The sequence below is a fragment of the Falco rusticolus genome, chromosome 3 (genome assembly GCF_015220075.1).
Source record: "Falco rusticolus isolate bFalRus1 chromosome 3, bFalRus1.pri, whole genome shotgun sequence".
NCBI lineage: Eukaryota > Metazoa > Chordata > Aves > Falconiformes > Falconidae > Falco > Falco rusticolus.
Window position 1 is genome coordinate 17,147,845 of NC_051189.1, and position 19,232 is coordinate 17,167,076.

At 43.5% G+C, this 19,232-nt stretch overlaps 1 protein-coding gene across 22 annotated transcripts in view; it reads left to right on the forward strand.

Annotated features, from left to right (window-relative positions):
- MTSS1 (MTSS I-BAR domain containing 1) overlaps positions 1-17,762 on the forward strand; it is a 127,105-nt gene extending 109,343 nt beyond the window's left edge. For 6 of the 22 annotated variants that reach the window (XM_037381618.1, XM_037381622.1, XM_037381623.1 and 3 more), the window contains 6 exons: positions 1,274-1,484; positions 9,188-9,307; positions 10,312-10,506; positions 12,847-13,011; positions 13,369-13,531; positions 14,798-17,762. In XM_037381618.1, the coding sequence (XP_037237515.1) occupies positions 1,274-1,484; positions 9,188-9,307; positions 10,312-10,506; positions 12,847-13,011; positions 13,369-13,531; positions 14,798-15,492 (1,549 nt within the window). In that variant the 3' untranslated portion in view covers positions 15,493-17,762. The remainder of the gene's footprint in view (positions 1-1,273; positions 1,485-9,187; positions 9,308-10,311; positions 10,507-12,846; positions 13,012-13,368; positions 13,532-14,797) is intronic. The other 16 variants (XM_037381619.1, XM_037381624.1, XM_037381626.1 and 13 more) reach the window with 9 other exon arrangements.
- The last annotated feature ends 1,470 nt before the right edge of the window (positions 17,763-19,232 follow it).

Genomic DNA, 19,232 nt, shown 5'->3' on the forward strand with positions numbered 1-19,232 from the left:
CAGAACAAATGAACATGACTTCTTCTATGTACCTACTTGTCTCTGCATGCAGATATATATAAAAAAACTTTCAGTGCTTTTATATATATATGTGAAAACATGCATATTTAGAGCAATGAGCACAGGCTTAAAGATGCAATATCCTGAAGCTGTAAAAGAAAATGGCAAAAAGAACCAAAAAATCCACCATCTGTGCCTAATCAACCTCATCTTCTTGTGTAGTAAATCCTGTATGGCAACAAACTGTTGTGTATGGGTAAAATAAGCAAGAGCTCCTCTTCCCCTGCTCCAGGCAGACTTGTGCATCTTCTGATTTGTGAACAGGAGGTGCAGCCCTCACCCAGGTATCCTTTAGAGCCCACCCTTCAGCTAGTCAGTGGGCTTCTGCCAGCAGAGGTAGGAAGCTGCTTTCACATTGGTGCATCCTGCTAGTCCTGTTCAGCCACCCCAGCAGGAAGCTTCAAAGGCGTCCACATTGCGGCTGGCATGTCATTGCTCTCATTCATGGATACTGGAGATTAAAAATGCAATTTCTTTGTTGGAAAAATTGTATCTTTTTTTTTTCATGGAAATTAATTTGGGGCTTTAATTCTCTGATCACCTTTTTACTAACTAAAGCTACATACCCAGAGGCTTGGCTTCACTCAGTGTGCCCTCACATGCTTTTTTTTCTGGCAGAAAGCCTTCATGTGAGCCAAACTTGTCCCAAGTACGCTGAAGCCAGGGGGGTTTGTGGTGCTTTCAAAAGTCTCACGTTAGCTTGCTGACTGACTGCAGTGGTGTGCCTAGAGGCAGACCTTCAGGTGAACTGCAGTGCCTTTGGACCTCCTGCTAGAGATATCCCACTGAAAATGTGGGACATGGTGCAAGAGCAACAAGGTGTAAGTCAGGAATAGGAGAGAGCGGGCAGCAGACAATTTTTTGTGCAAGTGCTGTGCAAATGCTAGAGAGGGTGTGTAGCAATCCCTTCGTCCCTAACCTGACTTTGAACTCTTAAGTGGTTACAGGGTTTGATCATTTGAGTGAAATTCAAGGTAAAATGCCATTTTCTCTGTGATCACAAGGGATACTGCAGCTGCTTATGGTTCTTTACTGATATATATGTGCATATATATATATTCAAATTTGTCAACATTTTTTCTTTTCCGGTTTATGCTGCCTGTGGCTAGAGACATGTGGAATGTTAATTGTACTGTATATGGGTCTCTCCCCACCCCGCCCTTGTGTCTTTTCCTCTCCCCTTTCCTTTCTTTGTTCCTTTTGTCTCTCACAGCAGTCTGAACAGCGTTAACAGTAGTGATTCCCGGTCCAGTGGCTCGCACTCGCACTCACCTAGTTCACACTATCGCTATCGCAGCTCCAATCTGCCTCAGCAGGCACCCATGAGGCTGTCCAGTGTGTCCTCCCATGATTCTGGATTCATGTCCCAGGATGCTTTCCAGTCCAAATCGCCATCCCCCATGCCACCAGAAGCACCTAACCAGGTACGTGCAAGCATGAGAACAAAAACATGAGTGTGAGCTGGACTCTTAACTCGGCTCACCTTTCACAAAAAGGATCTGGTGTGGTTTTGGGGTACCTTGGAGTCAGGTTAAACACTGAGGGTAAGGTTTATCTCACCGCACTTCATCCATCTAAAAGTTGGGCCTCTAGCTGGAGTGATTTATGCTGCTTTTGCAGTTCACACTGCAGAAAGGGATGAGTCACTCTTGAGGGATTTGGTTTTCACTCTAGCCCTGGAGGGACCCTAGATGCCTAACTTTTAGATATATACAGATGAGAAAGAGCGAGAAGTCCCACTTTACAGGGGGGAATAACATTCACGTTACCCGCTGAGGCAAGTTGTTAATAATCTGGTGGCTGTTTACTGTTTAATAGACAAATATCTGTGCCGGAACAGCCTTCTGACAGCCTTAGTATTGACACTGGTGGCTTTGGCATCAGAGAGCCTGCTTTTATTCCCCTGCCAAGACCCTGGAATGCTCAACATGCCGTTATCGGTATCATATGAAATTGGTTTTGCCATTTTTTATGACATCCCTTTCTGTGGGTAGGCTTGCTCTTTTTGACTGTCAGTCGAGCACCTTGCAGAAATAAGTTATCTGCATGAAAATGAGAGGAATTTTTTTTTCTTTATGGAACACTTTATAAGTGTCTGTGTAGTCGTATATGATAATGTCCTGAAACCAGTCAAGCTAAGAGGATTTCGCTATAAATATAAGAAGACCTATTCCAAAGCATCTTTTGGTCTGCAGAAGGAAGGTGCTGCTCTGTTTGTTCATGGCATCATTCCTGTAAAAACTAACTGGCCACCCGCAGTCAGAGGTCTGCATGCCTCCATGGCGTGTATCTTCTACGACCTGCATTCTCTTTCCTGATTTGTTTGGGTTTATTTAACAAATCACATGGCACCTGCAATATTTTTTAAACAAGGCTGTGAACTGCCATCTCACATTGTAAATCCCATCGTAAATCTTAGTTACAAATTGAAGTTGACCTTATATCCTGTTTTGAGTATCACTCACTCTTAATACACCCTGAGGTCACTGGAGAAGACTGTCTTCTAGTTTAATAAATGTAGTTGCACCCCTTTTTCATGGTTGGGGAGTATATGGTTTTGTCGGCATGGCTTGGGGGGTAGATGGTTTTAATCCTTAGAGTCAGCAAGCAGCCAATAATTTCAGTGTTGGCAGTTACCAAGTATCACCTGCACGCTTAAGCTACTCCTAGACCACCTTTGGCAGCCCACAGACCCTTACTTCATGCAGAACATTTAGTAAGTAGAACCCTCAGTGAAATTTTTGGAGTATCATCCAAAACAACACTGGTTCATTTAGGCTTGGAACATGTTCTCAAGGGAAGCTCAACATTTTTTTAATGTATTTACCTCTTTCGTTTTAATAGAAATGGTTTCTTTTCAAATGAATACATCTTCTGCACTGTCCCCAGTCTGGACACATCAGCATTTTTTTATAGATGACATCCTGAAGAACTTTGTGCACACTACTAAAATGAATGTTTTGTTTCGATTGGCTATGGCTAACCTAACTGAAATGCAAAAAAGTAAATGAGCAATAATAAAGTAAACTGGAATAGTAACAAGGTAAGGAAGTTGACTTCTAAGATACATGCATCAGTTATACATACTCGCATCATCTTTGGTTTTCATAGTATTCACTGCACCTGAATAAAAGGGCGGTAACCTGCGTGATGATGCTGTGTTTGCAGATGAGGATGTAACTTTGCAATTGCCCTTAGCATGGAAAAAAACCAACACCTCTCTTTGCAAGTTCCCCTGTTAAGAAGGGGAGAGAACTTAGGCCGGTATCAGCTGGCAGAACATCCTGCAGGTTAATGGGAGTCATGCTGATTTACACCAGCTAAGTTCTATGCTTTCACTTCACTTTAGAAACTGTCCATAAAGTTGCAAACCGATCCAAGCATCGCTTGAGCTATCCATGAGCTGTAGAAGGCTGCAGCAGTGTGGCGTTGATTTGACAAGTGTAGTGTGTTGGTATAACAAATAGGTATGTGCTCTGTGTGTCTCTAGTTCTGTATACCTTTACGCAGAGGAAAAGGTAACAGATCATTGCCTGGCCACTTCATCTTTGCTTAAGTGTCTTGCTTTGTATGTTCAGCACTAAGTAAGTGGTGTGTGTTGTGCTGACAGATAATTGTGATCGTGAGCTTACCAAGAAGCTGTTCAATTTACAGCGTTATTTTATGTTGTGTGTCTCTAACCAACTGACAGATCTTCCTTGTGTTGTGCTTTGGAGGCTCGGTGGTGGGTGGGGAGGAGCAGCGGTATCAGCTGCTGTTTCTAAAACACTGATGTCATTGTTTCTGGTAGTGACACTGAGAAAGCAGAAAAGCAAGCTCTGGAGTCAACAAAAGGCAATTGAAAGCTATATGTCTTGCACAGGTGGACACTTGGCTGAGGTTTGCTGGCTACATGCTGTGGCATCTGCTGGGGCTTTTAATACTGGATTTTTTTAAAAAAGTAGAAAGGGGCTACATAAAATTCCCATATTACAGGAATGAGAATGCATGATTATATGAGCTATGTGAAGCCTTTATGCTCTCACCTACATTTTAAACAAGCGTCACTGAAAATTAAACTGCATTTATTCAAAATCACAGAAGGGGTGGGGGGAAATCTCAAATGAGGAATAAGTAAAGATTTCAACAGGGTACAGACTATACTGGAGGCGAGGTGACTGCCAAAATGGAGGCTGCTTTTCAGCCTGCATTTGCTGAGTAGTAAGTCTTCACAGTTATTATGCTCTGCATAGAAGATAGGAAAAAGCAATTATAACACCAGCCTCTGCTCTACACTGGTTTAGTACAATCACTTTTCTGCAGCATTGCTGTTAACATCACTGGAAGTAAAAGCATTAGCCTCTAACAGGTAGCTGTACATGTGGAAAGGTCACTGTAAAATGCTTTAATATTCATTAAGCAAGTACAGCTGAAAAAGCATCACAGGTCTCTTTCTGGAGCAGGACAGGTTCTCTAAATGCCAGATTTGAGGTCAGCTGTGGTCAGCATTGCCCGTGGCATGCACTGACACCATGTAAAGCCCTTCTGACAGACCTGCTGCTGGGAGCACAGAGCAGCTCTTCAATGAACATTGAACGTGGCTGGTGCTGCTGAACTCACATGTTGCCCTATGTAGTAGACAAACTGGGAGACGTCTGGGAGTATCTTGCATGTGCTAATAGTACAGTTACATCTGAGTTAGGGGGATAATAATAGAAGTATCCACTGGAATTGGAGTTAACACATGTGGGGAAGCAATTGAACAGTTGGATTTTAGAGGCTGCTTATGACTTTGTGGGGATGAAAGCAAGGGGAGAGAAAGAAGCAGATTAAGAGAAAAAAACCTGCTGATGTGCTGCAAACAGCAGAGCACTAAGTCTTTCTTGTTAGACTGTTCTGGAAATCACTTAACCAGTGAAGAAGAGGGAAACTTGGTGTGAACTTGCTTCTGCACATGCAGATTAGCAAGGTGGAAAGATTCTGCTTTTGAGGGGACTCCGTTGCTTGAAGTAGCTTGAAGTTAGAAATGGGAAATACATTGTTACAACTGTTCAGTTTTCTGTGTAAATTAAGAAGTGCTCCCAAATCAGACCTAAAAAAAAAAAAAAGACCACCAAAAAAACCCAAACTGAAATGCACCTGTATTTGTTTCTCCTAAACTTGCTTGTTTAAGTTAAGTTCGCCAACAGTTTGTCCCTGACTAGAAAAGAGGGGTGAGTAGAGCCATGTTCCTGGAAGCGAGACAAATTGAGGAGGTGACCTTGAGTCACTATCCAAAGCTTTTTGAAAGGTAACTGAGATGTTTTCCAGTGACTGGAAAAGGGCATTGGACCAAGCTCTTCATTTGGATTTGGTCTCCTGGGAAACCCTTGCCCGGGAAGCTCTGTCTAGTAGTTGAGGAAGGGAAGAGGTTAAGAAAGCAATACTATATTTGAATGGGAAACGTAGCAGAGGATGCAAGCGGTCCAAGATAACCACAGTTCTTTTATAGGTTAGTAAGACAACAGATGGAAAATATGATCACACAGTCCAGTAGCCAAAAATACAGCTTGCTTTCTTTTTTTTTTTTTTTTCATATCCTTGCTGGAATTCATACATACCACACCAAGCAGCGGGACACTATCTAAGAACAAGCCATGGCACAATGTGGAGATACCAAGCTGTATATGTATCGAGTACATTTGAGGAACTGGTCGTTACTATGCAGAGCACAGTTCTAGCTTTCTGCTGATTCTGTTAACTTTAAACTTTTTCTCGGAAGAGATGGTTTGAGAGTGGAGCAGAACCACCATTATCACAGCTGTGGTGGGGAAAAAAAAAAATCTGCGAAGGTTAAAATAGCTAAAATGAAAGAGCTAATTTTAAAATGATTCAGACTAAACAATCATTTTAAAAAGGGGTCGACTAAAATAAATTGAAAAAAATCCAATAGTTAAATTTCTCACTCCATGGGATGTGGAGTAGAAATTGCTCTGCCTGGTGTTTGCCTGTGTGTGTGCTCCCAGGAGTGCGTATGCAGTGGGTGTGCATCTAGAACAAGCACTCAAAAGTTTGGAGACTTTTTGCCCAAGCAGTAACTGTGCAGTTTCTGTGTTCAGCCACTTGTGTCTATTCTGCTAAAAAAATGAAGGGTGGTCTGTGCTTCCCACACCCAGGTCCAACCATTCAGGACTGTGCCTGCGGTCTGATCCAGGCGGCCTTTGACGTGCTGCCACTCATGTTTTCTTTACACTTTTCCTTCAGGAGCTCAGTATTCTTCTGCCTCCCTCTCCATCGCTTTCTCACTGTTGTAATCCATTTTCAGCAAGACCAGAGGCTGCCCTTCCCTGTGCCATGCAAGTTTCTCAAGATGGGGAGATTGTTTCCCTACCGTCACCTCTGGCATTTCCTTCAGCTGCCAAGGTGTTTGCCCCGGTCTTGGTTCATCCTTTGTCTAGCTTTGCCTGCTGAAAACAGCCGGGCTGAGTTAGTGGGAGAGTTAGTTAGTGGGAGAGTGCTTTTTTTCATCTTTTTTTTCCACCTTGGAGTCACGTTATTGCAAAAGTAAGCTCACCACTTCCAGTCTTTTTTCCCCGTATGCCAAGTAAATTGAAAAATTCTTTGCACCTTCAGAATTTGCATTTTGGGCTTTTTTCTACCTATTTGCTGTATGCAGCTTTGTTGCTAATAACTCTCATTTATGACCAATTTCTACCATTACTTGACATAATCTTGTGAACTTTCTGGCTTTTAAACAGTAATAGTCTTTTCAGATGTAAACTCCAAATTCTCAGTTGTCGTCATTGGGGCATCTGCAGAAACCAAGGTGGCATGAATCTGTATTTGGAACTGAGACCTTTCAGTGTCTGCCCTGCCACGTGCAGGGTATGCAGACCCAGGAGGGTCTTCCAGGCCATAAGCGTGAGGTTTCAGAAAACATCTTCTGTGATGCCATTTTTCTCTCTTTTTTTCTTTTTGTCATGGATAAAGCGTAACAGTGATGTGAGTGTTCTCATGGGCCTTCTCCAACAGTTCCTTTTGCTGGGCTACCTGGAATGTCAGGCAGAACTCTGGTGTTTTACTGTAAAAGCTAATTTTCTATAATGTATTTTTCTTTAAGCATAGAAGAAATAAACTCATCTCTGTTTAGTGTACTGTAGTTATATCTGACGGCAGAGTCAACTGCAATTCATGTTTGTCAGTATTCTTATTTTTAGAGGTTTTTCTCCTGCGAAAGGAGTTGCATTAAATCAAGAATGTGACAAGTTCCACAAAACACCAAGCCACTGCACCACCAAGTACCCCACTGCGTGCTTTTCACTTCTCTCCTTAACAGCTACATGTCATTTGTTATAGTTTCTTCTGATCTTACATTCACCTCAACTCTTACTGCACTTTGAGTTTGAGCCTTGTTAGTTGAGCTTACCTGTACCCTCAGCAAATTTGACAGGTCACCCACAGATCTGATCTCATGTCAGCATAAGATGGGATATGCGTTATTTCCATAAAATAATCCACCACATTACATGCTTTTAAAATTTTTTCAACAGCCTTTGCAAAGTTTCAGTTAAATCCACAGTTTTCTAATAAGCTCAAGATGTTGATACAGTATTGACTTGTTAACAGCCCCAGTAGTCCTCACCAAAATCCTTGTGGTGATGGTGTTCTGTGTGAGGAGACCAACATCTCCTTTTACATAGGCAGTTAGCTATACATTCCTTATATATAGCTTCTGGTGAGCAGTGAGACAACTTCTGGATGTTAGCAGTAATTACTTCTCTGCAGTGCCTCTTCTCCAGCTTTTTATTGCAAACTCATCCCAAGATCTTATCTAAGGTTAACTGATGAAATTTTATTTCAGATTTCCCTTCCTCTTCAAAATGTCTTTCCTTGAAATCTGAGGCTTTGCTCCACAAACTTGATACAAAGAGCTCATTCTCTCTGCTGTCATGAAATAAAATGTCGGGGATATCCTTAGATAGACTTGCTTCACCGGTCTTGAACTATGAAAGGATAAATTAAGTGTTGCTAGTGTTGAATTTCCTGACAGTGAATACAGCTTAGTACTGCCCTGACAGCTTTGCCAGTATTCTTAACCATTTCCAAGCACTTGGTCGGACCTGCACACACACCCCCACTGAGGGGGATACCGCTTTTGGGGGGGAGGTGAATCAGAGCATTGTAGTTGGTGAAATGGTCCACGTGGTTATTCACCTTGGCCTGCCTGTAGGTGAATTAGCTGCTGTTGTAGAGGTCTTGCAGCAGCAAATGTGCATAAAGGCATGCAGTGGAAACTGGAAGAGAAGTTCCTAACTAGGAGCAAGATTTTTTTTAGGTGTTTGATGGACACCTTATGGTCCTGCATTTTCCTTGGCTCTCCATCCAAGCCCCCATTATTTTCCCTCTCTGCTGTTAAGGGGAAGGCAGGTGGCAAGCACATGCCACCACTTACACACTCAGCAGAGCGCATGTGCCTTCATACGGGCTGCTGGGCAGAAAAGTTTGAGTCAGAGTGCTTTCTGGTGTATGCATACTACCTGCAGAGGCACGTGCATACAAATAATGCACTTTGGAAACCTCCAGTTTTGGTAAGTATCACTTCTTTCTCTGTTCCATATTATTTGAACTCAGATGAGCTTTTCACAAGCACTTTTTCAGATCAGAATATCCGAGAACTTGTGAATGTAAGTGACGTTTGCTGCTCCATGTTTTAAATCTAAACTTTGTGTCTTTGAAGTACTGATGATCTGCTTTTCTGTATAAATCAGTTGTCTCAGTATATTGCATGTTTGGACTGTAGGTGCCCTCAGCTCCCTCAGCTTCTTGCTCTGAGACAGCTAACAGAATTGAGATGCTGAAATTGCAATGAGGAGTTGAGATCGCTCCCTCAATTCCCTCATTCTCAAGCAGCGTGGCAAGTTCTCACATTAAGCAAATGGCTTATTTTGTTTCTCAGATTTCCTGAACATTAGCAATGGTTTTGAGCAGTTTCTAATTGGTTTTTAAAACCCTAACCCTTTGCTTCTCTCATCCTTCCCCCTCTCCTGTGTGTGTCTCTGTGTATGTGCTTTTTGTCTTTTTTTTTGTGTGTGTCTTTTTTTTTTTTTTTTTTCTTTTTTGGTGGCTTGTGTATCCTTTCCCTGCGTTGCGGTGCTGTTTTATGCTGCAGAATTCGTCCAGCTCTGCCTCTTCAGAAGCCTCTGAAACCTGCCAGTCAGTGAGCGAGTGCAGTTCCCCCACCTCAGTCAGCTCAGGCTCCACCATGGGGGCTTGGGCCTCCACAGATAAGGTGAAAACTTCGTCTCAAAGACATACAAACCTACTAGCTCGTTATCCGAACTCAGCAACATTTGGACAACCTCTCCCACCCTGTGCATGGGATGCAGCCAGGATAGCTCTCTGTGAAGATGAGAATAGGAACTGTTGCACGCTCCCTTAGAAATGAATCTAACCATGACAACACTTGCCTTTAAACTAGCTGCTAGGGAGGAGCTACAAACTGGGCATTTTACAGAGGTAATTTTGTAAGAAAAGCTCATTGTCCGCCTTTTCTACTCAAAGAGATTGTAGCACGCTGCCCAGACCCAGCTTGGTTGCCTAACAAAGAGCATCTTGCCCAGGTGGTACTGTTTGTGGCTTCTCCCCTGTCTCCCATTAGGTACCACACATTTCCACTGAGCAATTGGGGTTTGGTTTTGACCAAAACAAAAAGGAAAACAAAACACACATGGTTGGAATAAATTAAGTGGGATACACTCTGAATCAGGGAAGTGACAGCAGTCTCCATTCTCATCTGGTAAATCCTTGCTGTTGGTTTGTTCTGGTTTTTTTCTTCCATGTCATCGTACAGTCAGAACATGTCATGTTTGAGGGCTGTATGCTTTTCCTCTCTGTCCAGCTACACAGAATAAATGCCACCAATGCAAATGCATCCAGTTTTGGAAATGTTTTGTTTCTATGTCCGCAGTCTGCAGGGTACCTAAATTGCAAAGGCTTTTTCACAGTGTACTGCTTTCATGGACAGAAGGCAGAGCTGCTCAGCCTGGAGACAATGACTGCTAGATTGATGTCTGAAATTTGTTACACAAAATAACAATTTTCAAGCAATCTCACTTCTGAACCAAGTGTTGTATCAATTTTCTGTTATTTGCTGCAAAGCTAAGCTTTTTCTTTCTTTTGTTTTAAGATACAGAACTTTTCTCCCTAGAACATCAGTCGCAGTATATTTTCATATTCATTCTGTTTATATTAATTTCTCTGTTTTTGTTTTTTTTTTATTTGTTTCATTTCCAGTTGTCTAATGGGTTTTATCACTGTAGTTTATCAAGTGACCCATCCGTAGCTTCAGTTGGTGCAGGTCCTTTCCCTCATTTCCCGCCTGTCTCCCGCGCGTGGACTCGGGCTCCCTCGGCCCTCCTTCCAGACTACGTTCATTATTACACCATTGGGCCAGGCATGTTACCATCATCTAAGATCCCTAGCTGGAAGGTTTGTGTTCCTTTTGTTGTGGCAGTCCTCACCTTCTCATACCAACTGTGTGCGCACGGCAGTTGTTGCTACCTTTCAGTCCATGTAATTACTCGTTGATTTGCTCTGTGTAATACTCTGTGTAATACTCTGAACGGGCACTGCATGGCGATAATAAGAGAGCTAAAATCGTGAATATTTCTGAATGACCTTGTCTATTCTGGCACTGCCTAAAATGCATTAAAGCTGACAAGGCCTAGGTAGGAAAGGATAGTTTTATGCTGCAGAATTCATCCAGCTCTTGCCTCTTCAGAAGCCTCTGAAACCTGCCAGTCAGTGAGCGAGTGCAGTTCCCCCACCTCAGTCAGCTCAGGCTCCACCATGGGGGCTTGGGCCTCCACAGATAAGGTGAAAACTTCGTCTCAAAGACATACAAACCTACTAGCTCGTTATCCGAACCCAGCAACATTTGGACAACCTCTCCCTCCGGAACACTGGTGAAAGCACTCTGGGCTCTATTCAGCGAGAAAGAGCTATTCAGCACTGTCAGAGTGCTCACTTGGGCAGGGAAGTGCAGGCTTGGCATCCAGGCGGCTTAGTGACACCGTATGTTGAGTGACATCACGTTCTCACTGTGGCGGCTCTGCTCGCCCTCCCCACCTTGGCCATAGGCAGACGTGCTCTTGTAGATCTAGCTGGAGTGGTTTAAGAAGGTGCTTGTCACCGGGTGAACCTAAGCGATGACTGAAGCTATCCTAGCTTTACTGCCACTGAGGGAAATTGCTCACCCAACTTGTTTTGCTCTCTTGGGTGAGACCACCGAAAAAGCGACGAGCGCAGTAACTTCTTTCAGTTGCTCCAGCTGGATCTGCAGGGATGTTCCTTAGCATCAAAACATCTCTGCTCTGCCAGAGCCTTGACTGTCATCACTGCCAGGTGATTCCCCTTGGAGACTCTGCCCCGGAGGAAGAGGAGAAGGTCTCTTGTCTGTTGCCCTGAATCTTCACAAGGCTGACGTGCAGTTGACAGTAGCTGCACAGGTCTTAGATGCCTGTGGATTGTTATATGATACTGTATATGCACCACGGGATCTTTTTGTACATGCAAATTGAAATACCTTGTTAAAGATCACCCTAATCTCTCTCTCCAGCAGCTAGAGGCTGTTGAGATACACACAGGGTGACCACAGCGGTCCTGGGGCTTCAGGGTCATTAGTTGTGGCTATGCTGGAAGTACTTCGCCAATATATTTCACAGCAAAACACTTAAGAGCAGAGACAGAGCTGTGAAGGCAAGGCAGAGTTTCATGTGCCTTAATAGAACCAAAATACCTGTTTGCACAAGGGGCTTCTGTCAGTACAGCTACCTTGCACTTGCCATACCTTGGACTGAGACACATGTCAGTAATAATCTATGGTGTGGTCTTAGCCTGTCATTAATTACTTATTGGAAGGCTGTGCGGAGGCTGCCCAGCAGCCAGCTGCTGCCAGTGGTGGGGTATGTGGCCCATTCTCATGCACAAGTTGTTTCTTTTATTTTTATTTTTAAAGCACACCTGTCTTGGTGAAGGAGAACTCTCTTGGGATTGGGCTTGCCCCTGCAGCAGCTCGCGTGTGGGTCGCTGCTGCTTAGCGGTAGTTCTGTGTCCCAGCACAGGTCACTGGCCAGTCCTGCTCCTTGTGTGCAACGTGTGGTTTCTGGGCACCCTCAGGACTTTGCTTAATAGAGCCCTGAGTGAATGTAGCCCTCATGGGCCTGAGGAATTTCTGTTTCTAATTTGGCACCAGTAGTTCTGGGTGAAGTTAGTCGTCTTCAATACAGATCCTTCTTATAAATGAGATTTCAGCTAGTAAATAAACTTAGGAGATCACTCAGAGTAACTTGCTCCTCTAACGTATATCAAAAATCCATTCAAGCCTGATTTTTCAGAATTGAAGACACACATAACAGCCCTTAATACTAGAACTTATGTACATCTAGAACAGTTACATCATTGATTGGACATGTATGTATATTTTCTGCTGTGTGCCAGTGATGTTTGCGTTTGAATTTCTGAAAATATAGGCTTTAACACAACAGAATTTAATTTAGAGATAACTATAGTATGAATCTGTTAAATGTCTTCATGTAAGAACACGTAGGTAGAATAGGAAATTTAGATTCCCTTAAATAAAAGAGATAAGAGTTTTTAAGTGAAGTTTTTTAATATCCCTAAAATTAATTTATTTCTGGCCTTATTCAGAAAGGCATATCCAGTTTGATACATAATTGTTTGCATTAAAATTGCCCTTTTGCTTAGTTTTATGTGTAACTAGAGCACAAGCACTGATGAAAGCTGTCACTAACAAGCACTTTTCCTTAGGACTGGGCCAAACCAGGTCCATATGATCAGCCAATGGTGAACACATTGCAGCGTCGCAAAGAAAAGCGCGAACCAGATCTCAATGGAGGAGCTCAGAGCGGACCAGCCGTGCCCCCCGAGGAGGCCCAGAGACCTCGGAGCATGACGGTGTCAGCTGCCACAAGGGTGAAGCTCGATTTCAAATACACTATTTGGTGCAAAGGAGGTGGATGCGCTAGCTCCTGCCGGTACTTGTGGACGTGCTTTATGTTGGCACGTGTTAACCTGGCGAGCAGTACCGGTGTAGTGGTGGTGTGGTCAGTGGAAATTGCGTGGGCAGGAGAGAATATGCCATTGGGTATTGGCGTTTGCAGAGCAGCTGCATCCAAAGAAGGGTCTGTTTCTAAGACCTGGTAAATGGTTGGACAAATCCTGTTGGGTTGTGATGGTGGCAAGCTCTGCCTGGGAGGAGAGACAGCTAAAAGTCGGTGAGGATTGACTGACCCTTCTAGGCGTAATGAGTCTCTTGCTATGTGTAACCAGCAGGGTGAGGAGATGGAGGCCTGCGAGGAACTGGCGCTCGCTCTGTCGAGGGGGCTGCAGCTGGACACCCAGAGGAGCAGTCGGGATTCCTTGCAGTGCTCCAGTGGCTACAGCACCCAGACAACAACTCCGTGCTGTTCAGAGGACACAATCCCATCTCAAGGTACGATCCAAGAGATGCTCTTTTTCAGAGCATTCCCAGCCTGGTCATCATACACTCACCACACGGTGCCAAGCAGCTGTGTTCCAGCAGCTAGTCAGCTGGGGAGAAAGGGGTAAATGTTGCTGTTGCGAAGTTTTTTGCAGCTTGGAACGCAGCCTCGATTTTATTAACTAAATAGAAACCTGTATTGCTGCATAGTGTACTGAACAATAGTATTTTCTTGTGCGTTACTAGAATGAGCTTTAGCTGAAGGGTGCTACCATTTTAAAGAAGATGCTGGAATTATTCTTCATGGATTAAGTGGAATGATGCTGGTATTGCTATTGCATCATATTGCACTTACTGTGGCAGTAGCGTCCTTTATGAGCTGTTGTCTTAGCAGATAAACACCCACGAACTTTGTTTTCTTGTTCCATCAGTACTCTGAATCTGTTCTTGGTTTCCCTTTGTGACCTTTTATTTCCTACCTAAGCAGAAATTTTTTAATTGGAAAAAGAATCCACTGGAGACCTTAACTTGGGCATACCTGGGAAGCTGCAATAAGGTGTTGGGGTTTGTACCCTTTTTCAGAACCAGCAGCAAGAAGAGAGGGACCAAGTTTGGTGTTGCAGCTCAGCAACTGCCTTGTTTGCTCAGCTGAGGTTGGTTGTGCTGTGCAATCACAAGAGGCTTGCGGAGGGCCTAGCTTGGCTCAGCAGTTACATGGAAAGGAAGGAACCCGATGCAATTATTAAAGCTGAGGCTGAGTTTTTGGAGCTGACAGCTGGGATTTACTTTGTTTGCAAAATAAACAAATGCTGCTAAAATCAGTGGTACACAGTCCCCTGAGCCCTGCATTGCCTAGTCTAAAAAACAGGTTTTAGTCACTGACGGTTTTAAGTATTTGTATCTGCAAGTGGTAGCATATGGCTTGCAGGATGCTGGTGTTGGTATCTTCATGTTGGCGACAAATGCTGAGTCTTAGTTCCTTAATTAGTTGGTTTCAGAGAAGGTACTGAGTGTGTGCCGTTCTTCTCTTTCACAAGAGATGTGGGCATCCTGCAGCTTTAGGGTCGGTCTGATGTAGTGCCTGCCTTCAGCTGCACAGTCTGAGAATCTTGGTCACTCAGGCTTCCTCCCTCCTAAAGATGAAGCCTCTCTTAATTGCTGTTGAACTCTGGGCCTTTTGGGTTAGATATACTTTTTTTAGTTATACATATTTTAGACTTACTGACATGACTCAGCTGCCTTCTCCAGCTTGTTCCTAACTCCGTCTTTTGGCATCAGTTTCAGATTATGATTATTTCTCTGTGAGTGGTGACCAGGAGGCAGAGCAACAAGAGTTTGACAAATCTTCCACCATCCCAAGAAACAGCGACATTAGCCAGTCTTATCGCAGAATGTTTCAAACCAAGCGTCCTGCTTCCACCGCAGGTCTGCCAACCACGCTTGGACCAGTCATCGTCACCCCCGGCGTTGCCACCATCAGACGGACCCCTTCCACCAAGCCTTCAGTCAGGCGCGGTACCATAGGGGGAGGTCCCATTCCGATCAAGACGCCAGTGATTCCTGTCAAAACACCAACTGTCCCTGATATCCCAGGGGGACTGCCCGGCACCCTCGCTGGGACAGAAGAATGTCCTGAGCAAAGTCCCGAATCTCCAGCAGCAGGAGATGGTGGTCAAGGTGTCACCAGCATGCCCTCGTCGTGGAGCGGACAAGCATCTGTCAACCCTCCGCCGTCAAGCCAGAAACTGAGTGCTGCCGACGAGCAGAGACAAGCAGTTCCCGAGAGCGAGGGGGAGGAAAGCGACCGGGATGGTGTCGGCACCCTCACACCCGCAGGGCAGCCAGAGCTTGACCCTGGAGAGCTGAGTCCCGGGGACGTCCCGCAAGGTGAAGATATGCTGAACGCCATTCGGCGTGGTGTCAAACTGAAGAAGACGACCACGAATGATCGCTCAGCACCTCGTATTTCCTAGGAGTGGAGAAGCTGCCAGAGTACTAGCCGCCGAGGAGGAACTGTGAGAAAATAATTTGTCTCTATCCATTCCAATCTGTAATCAATGAATTTTTTAAGATACTCGGTAACAGACAGTCTGAAAGTACTCTAAAAGAGAAATCAAGGTGAAAGAGCGTAGTAAGACATAATTTTCACTGGTGTTTTAATTTGTAAATATCAATGATTTTGTTTCTGCATTTTTTTGATCTAAGTTACACTTTTGATTTTTTCTGAAGGTGCCAAATCCCATTTACCTTTTTTATAACTCTGTTTGTAAAGTTTTAAATCATAGGAGAAAAAAAAAATGTCGAGTAGGTAACTTCAGCAAAGGGATTTAATGAAAATCTGGCTTTTTTGCAAGCTTTTGTAGAGCGCCTTGTAATAGTGAGGTTAAAAAACAGAACAAAACAATGGGACTTATTTTAAAGTTTAAGTCAAGCTGTAAGGCACAGATCCTCGTTTAAGTATTAAAAAAAAAAAGTTTGAAAAGCAGGAATAAAAATTGACAATAAAAGCAATACATAATGCAAGGAAGAAACCTGCAGTTGATAGAGTATTTGGGGGGTAGTGGGGGGAGGGAGATGCCATCAGAATAGCAGATGCTGTTGCACAAAAGTAGCCTAGTAGGATTAATTACTAGTAGCTTCATGGTAAATGCATCAGAATAAGCCATATTGGATTGCAGTGTTTTGTTTCTGTAGGGTGTTTTAAAGACTGGGGTTTTTCCACATCTCTTTTTTGACTGCACAGCAACAACTCTCAGTCACGTGCATGCAGCCTTAACTGTGTAGGCTTGGTTCTTCGACCTTGACTTTTTGTTCCACTCATCCTTTCACTGAAAACAAACAAGGACGACAGGCTTAAGGCAGTTACAAATGTGAAAACATTTTTAAAATGCAAGCAGGGAGTTCTTAGATATTATCAAAATGCCTTTTTCTGACTGTGCCCAGCAGGCTGGGCACCTTGGAAAGCCCAAATATTTTGAGAAAACACTTAAAAATTTGACAGGTGTAACCAGCTTGTGATCTAATAAACTGAGAATGTTTCTTTCCAATACAGGGGCTTGTTTTTCTTAACTTCTTTTAAATGGCAGTTGATTGGCTTTTCTTAAATACCAAAAAGAAAGGGGCGAAGGGTGGGGGGTGGGGAGATACGGTTTTTTTGATAATACTGTGAGTCTGACCACTATATTCTCTTTTTTTGTACTTTAAGTCATGTTTTTTGGAACGCTATTGATAGAATTATTAAGAGTTGGATTTTTTCCTTAAAGTAAAAGTAAGTTATTGCTGCAATACCCGTCTCCTAAAGCTGATAGAAATATGCAGACCCAGGGCCAGGATGCGTGTTCCCGACCAGACAGTCCAGAAGGATGCCGTCTGCCCACCCACAGCAGACCCACGCGTGGGTGGACACCAGACCTGCGCGTCCAAGATTGTTTAAAATGCACCAAATAATACATGCAAGGGGCTAGGTTCCACCACACGCTCTGCAGATTTCTGTTGGCTCTACTTGCCTACATAACCTCTTATGCTTTAATACATAACTGCATTGGATGTGAAACTTCTAGTAACTGTGTAGTCACTGTGTTCTATATAACATTTTACACTGCTGTGGTTGCTAACCTTTTTTTTTTTTTGTTATGGCTTAAAAGCAAAAAGAAAAAAAAAAGGCATGATTCTTAGAAAATATTAAACCTTCCTTTCTTTGAAAAACAAGCTCCTTATTACAGAATATAATAAACAGTAGTGCCTGTGGTGTAGCCCACCAATCTTGATACAGTAGCTGATGCATTGTGCAAATGAGGCTTTGAGATGGTTTTTGCATAAACAAAAACTGCTAGGAGATAATCTCAATAGTTAAAAAGTGTTATTTAAACCTTTGAAATAAATGGATGTAACTGTACCCGAGTACAGCTTTTCACTTGTTTAGTTCTTAAACGTTAGTATAATCGGTAAAATTTAATATAAAATGTTGCCAAATTCAATGTAGAAAGAATGTGACAAAACACTTTGGATAGTTCTATTGTTTGTGTTTTTGCATATTGTAAAAGCAGTGTCACAGCTAAAAAATAAAATGTTTCTAATGGTAAATTATTGTGGTTTAGTTGCTAGTTTGTACTGAGAGTTGACCTCTCCCTGTGCAGTTTTTTGTTCTAAACTGGTATAAATAATTGCTGTAAGTGTGTCTCCCTTCTACATTGTAATGATTGCTTAAGCCTACATTATAAATAAAGAACTGCTGGAAAACTTCTGTATTTCGATTCTTAAAAAGACTTTCTGCTTCCAGAGCTTTGGGTATCAGTGGTGTCCTTCATTCAGACTTCTGAAGATCACATGGAATCTGTATCTTAACAGAAGCAAGAGAGAATGAACAAGCAAGTAAATAAAATCACATATAGCTGTGTTTGATGTGCACTGGAAGGGTAGTGGCAGAACAAAGATGCAGCGCTAATGATGGAAATTCCCATCAAGTAACAACTGATGACATTTCCCTGTCCCTCACTGTTGTTATCTAGCCAGGAAGCACAAATAACTGGACACGTTTGCGCATCTGCTTCAGTGCTGGACTGCAGCTCCTTTTCTCAGAGAATTGCTGCTGCCAACACTGCCCACGCTTAAAGCCAGTTTATCAGGCTCAACACCAGTGCCGTCTCCCACACGCCCCGGCGTGACTTAGGCGTTTCTTCTGTTCAGCTTTCTCAGGAGCAAAGGTAGAAAGGGAGGATGTTGCTCCCACTTGCAGCTACTACGCAGTGGCCCAATTTATTTCCTTGCCACTGCAACTGTCCCTCTGAGCCGAGGGCTGCTTGTGCCAGGCTGGGAGATGGCAGAGTGGGCCGGGGGGAGCAGGGCAGGGGGGCTGGGCTTGCCCTGCGGTGGTGTATTTCCCTTTGAATTTTGCCCACGGCTGCTCTTGGCCTTTCACAGTCAGGCTAATGCAAGTAGATGCTAAAGCAAATCCGTGTTTTTATTTTAGGGACACACCATGCTTGTAGTGCAGACCCTGTACTGCAAACCGTTAACAAGTTAGAAAAAGGAACACAGGTTGGAATTCTTCCTACAAATGAGTGTCTTCAGTGTGGCAAAACAGCAGAGGAAAGCGCCAATACCCACATGGAGAGAAGGCACAGCTCAGAGCGGAGCTGGTACCAGCCCGGAGGTGAGGGATGTGCTCAACAGCGGCACTGGAGAAGGGCATGCTACAATTCTGCTGCTGCCTTTGGGCTAACGGAGTGCAGAGAACAGATCCCACTTCCTGGCAAGAGTGTTTCAGCAGTGGAAGATGTGATGCTGTTTTCCTGGAGGTTTGGGGGGTTTGGTTTTTTGCGGTTTTTTTTCAAAATTCAGGTGTATTTTAGCACATAGGCTTACTGGAGAGAGCCATGTACGATTTCTAAAAAACCAGCCACCTTTAAAGCAGTTTCTAATACCCAAGCTAAATACGTTTAGTCCTCAAAACAGAAGTTAGTGCCTTTGCCATCTCTTGTTATCTTTAAGCCTTAAGTTGGAGTTCATGGAAAAATTAGGCCCTAGGGTTAAATACAGTACAAATAACTTATGTAATTAATAACTATCTGGAAGCCAGATAAGGTAGCCCAAATCTCCTCTCTTTCAGCCCTAAAAATGGAAGAACAGCAGAAGAGCCAGAAAGGTTTTCCTACGAGCTTTTATTAGGTGGCTATATCCCATTTGTTCTCTTACAGGGCAGTTAGTCAAAGCA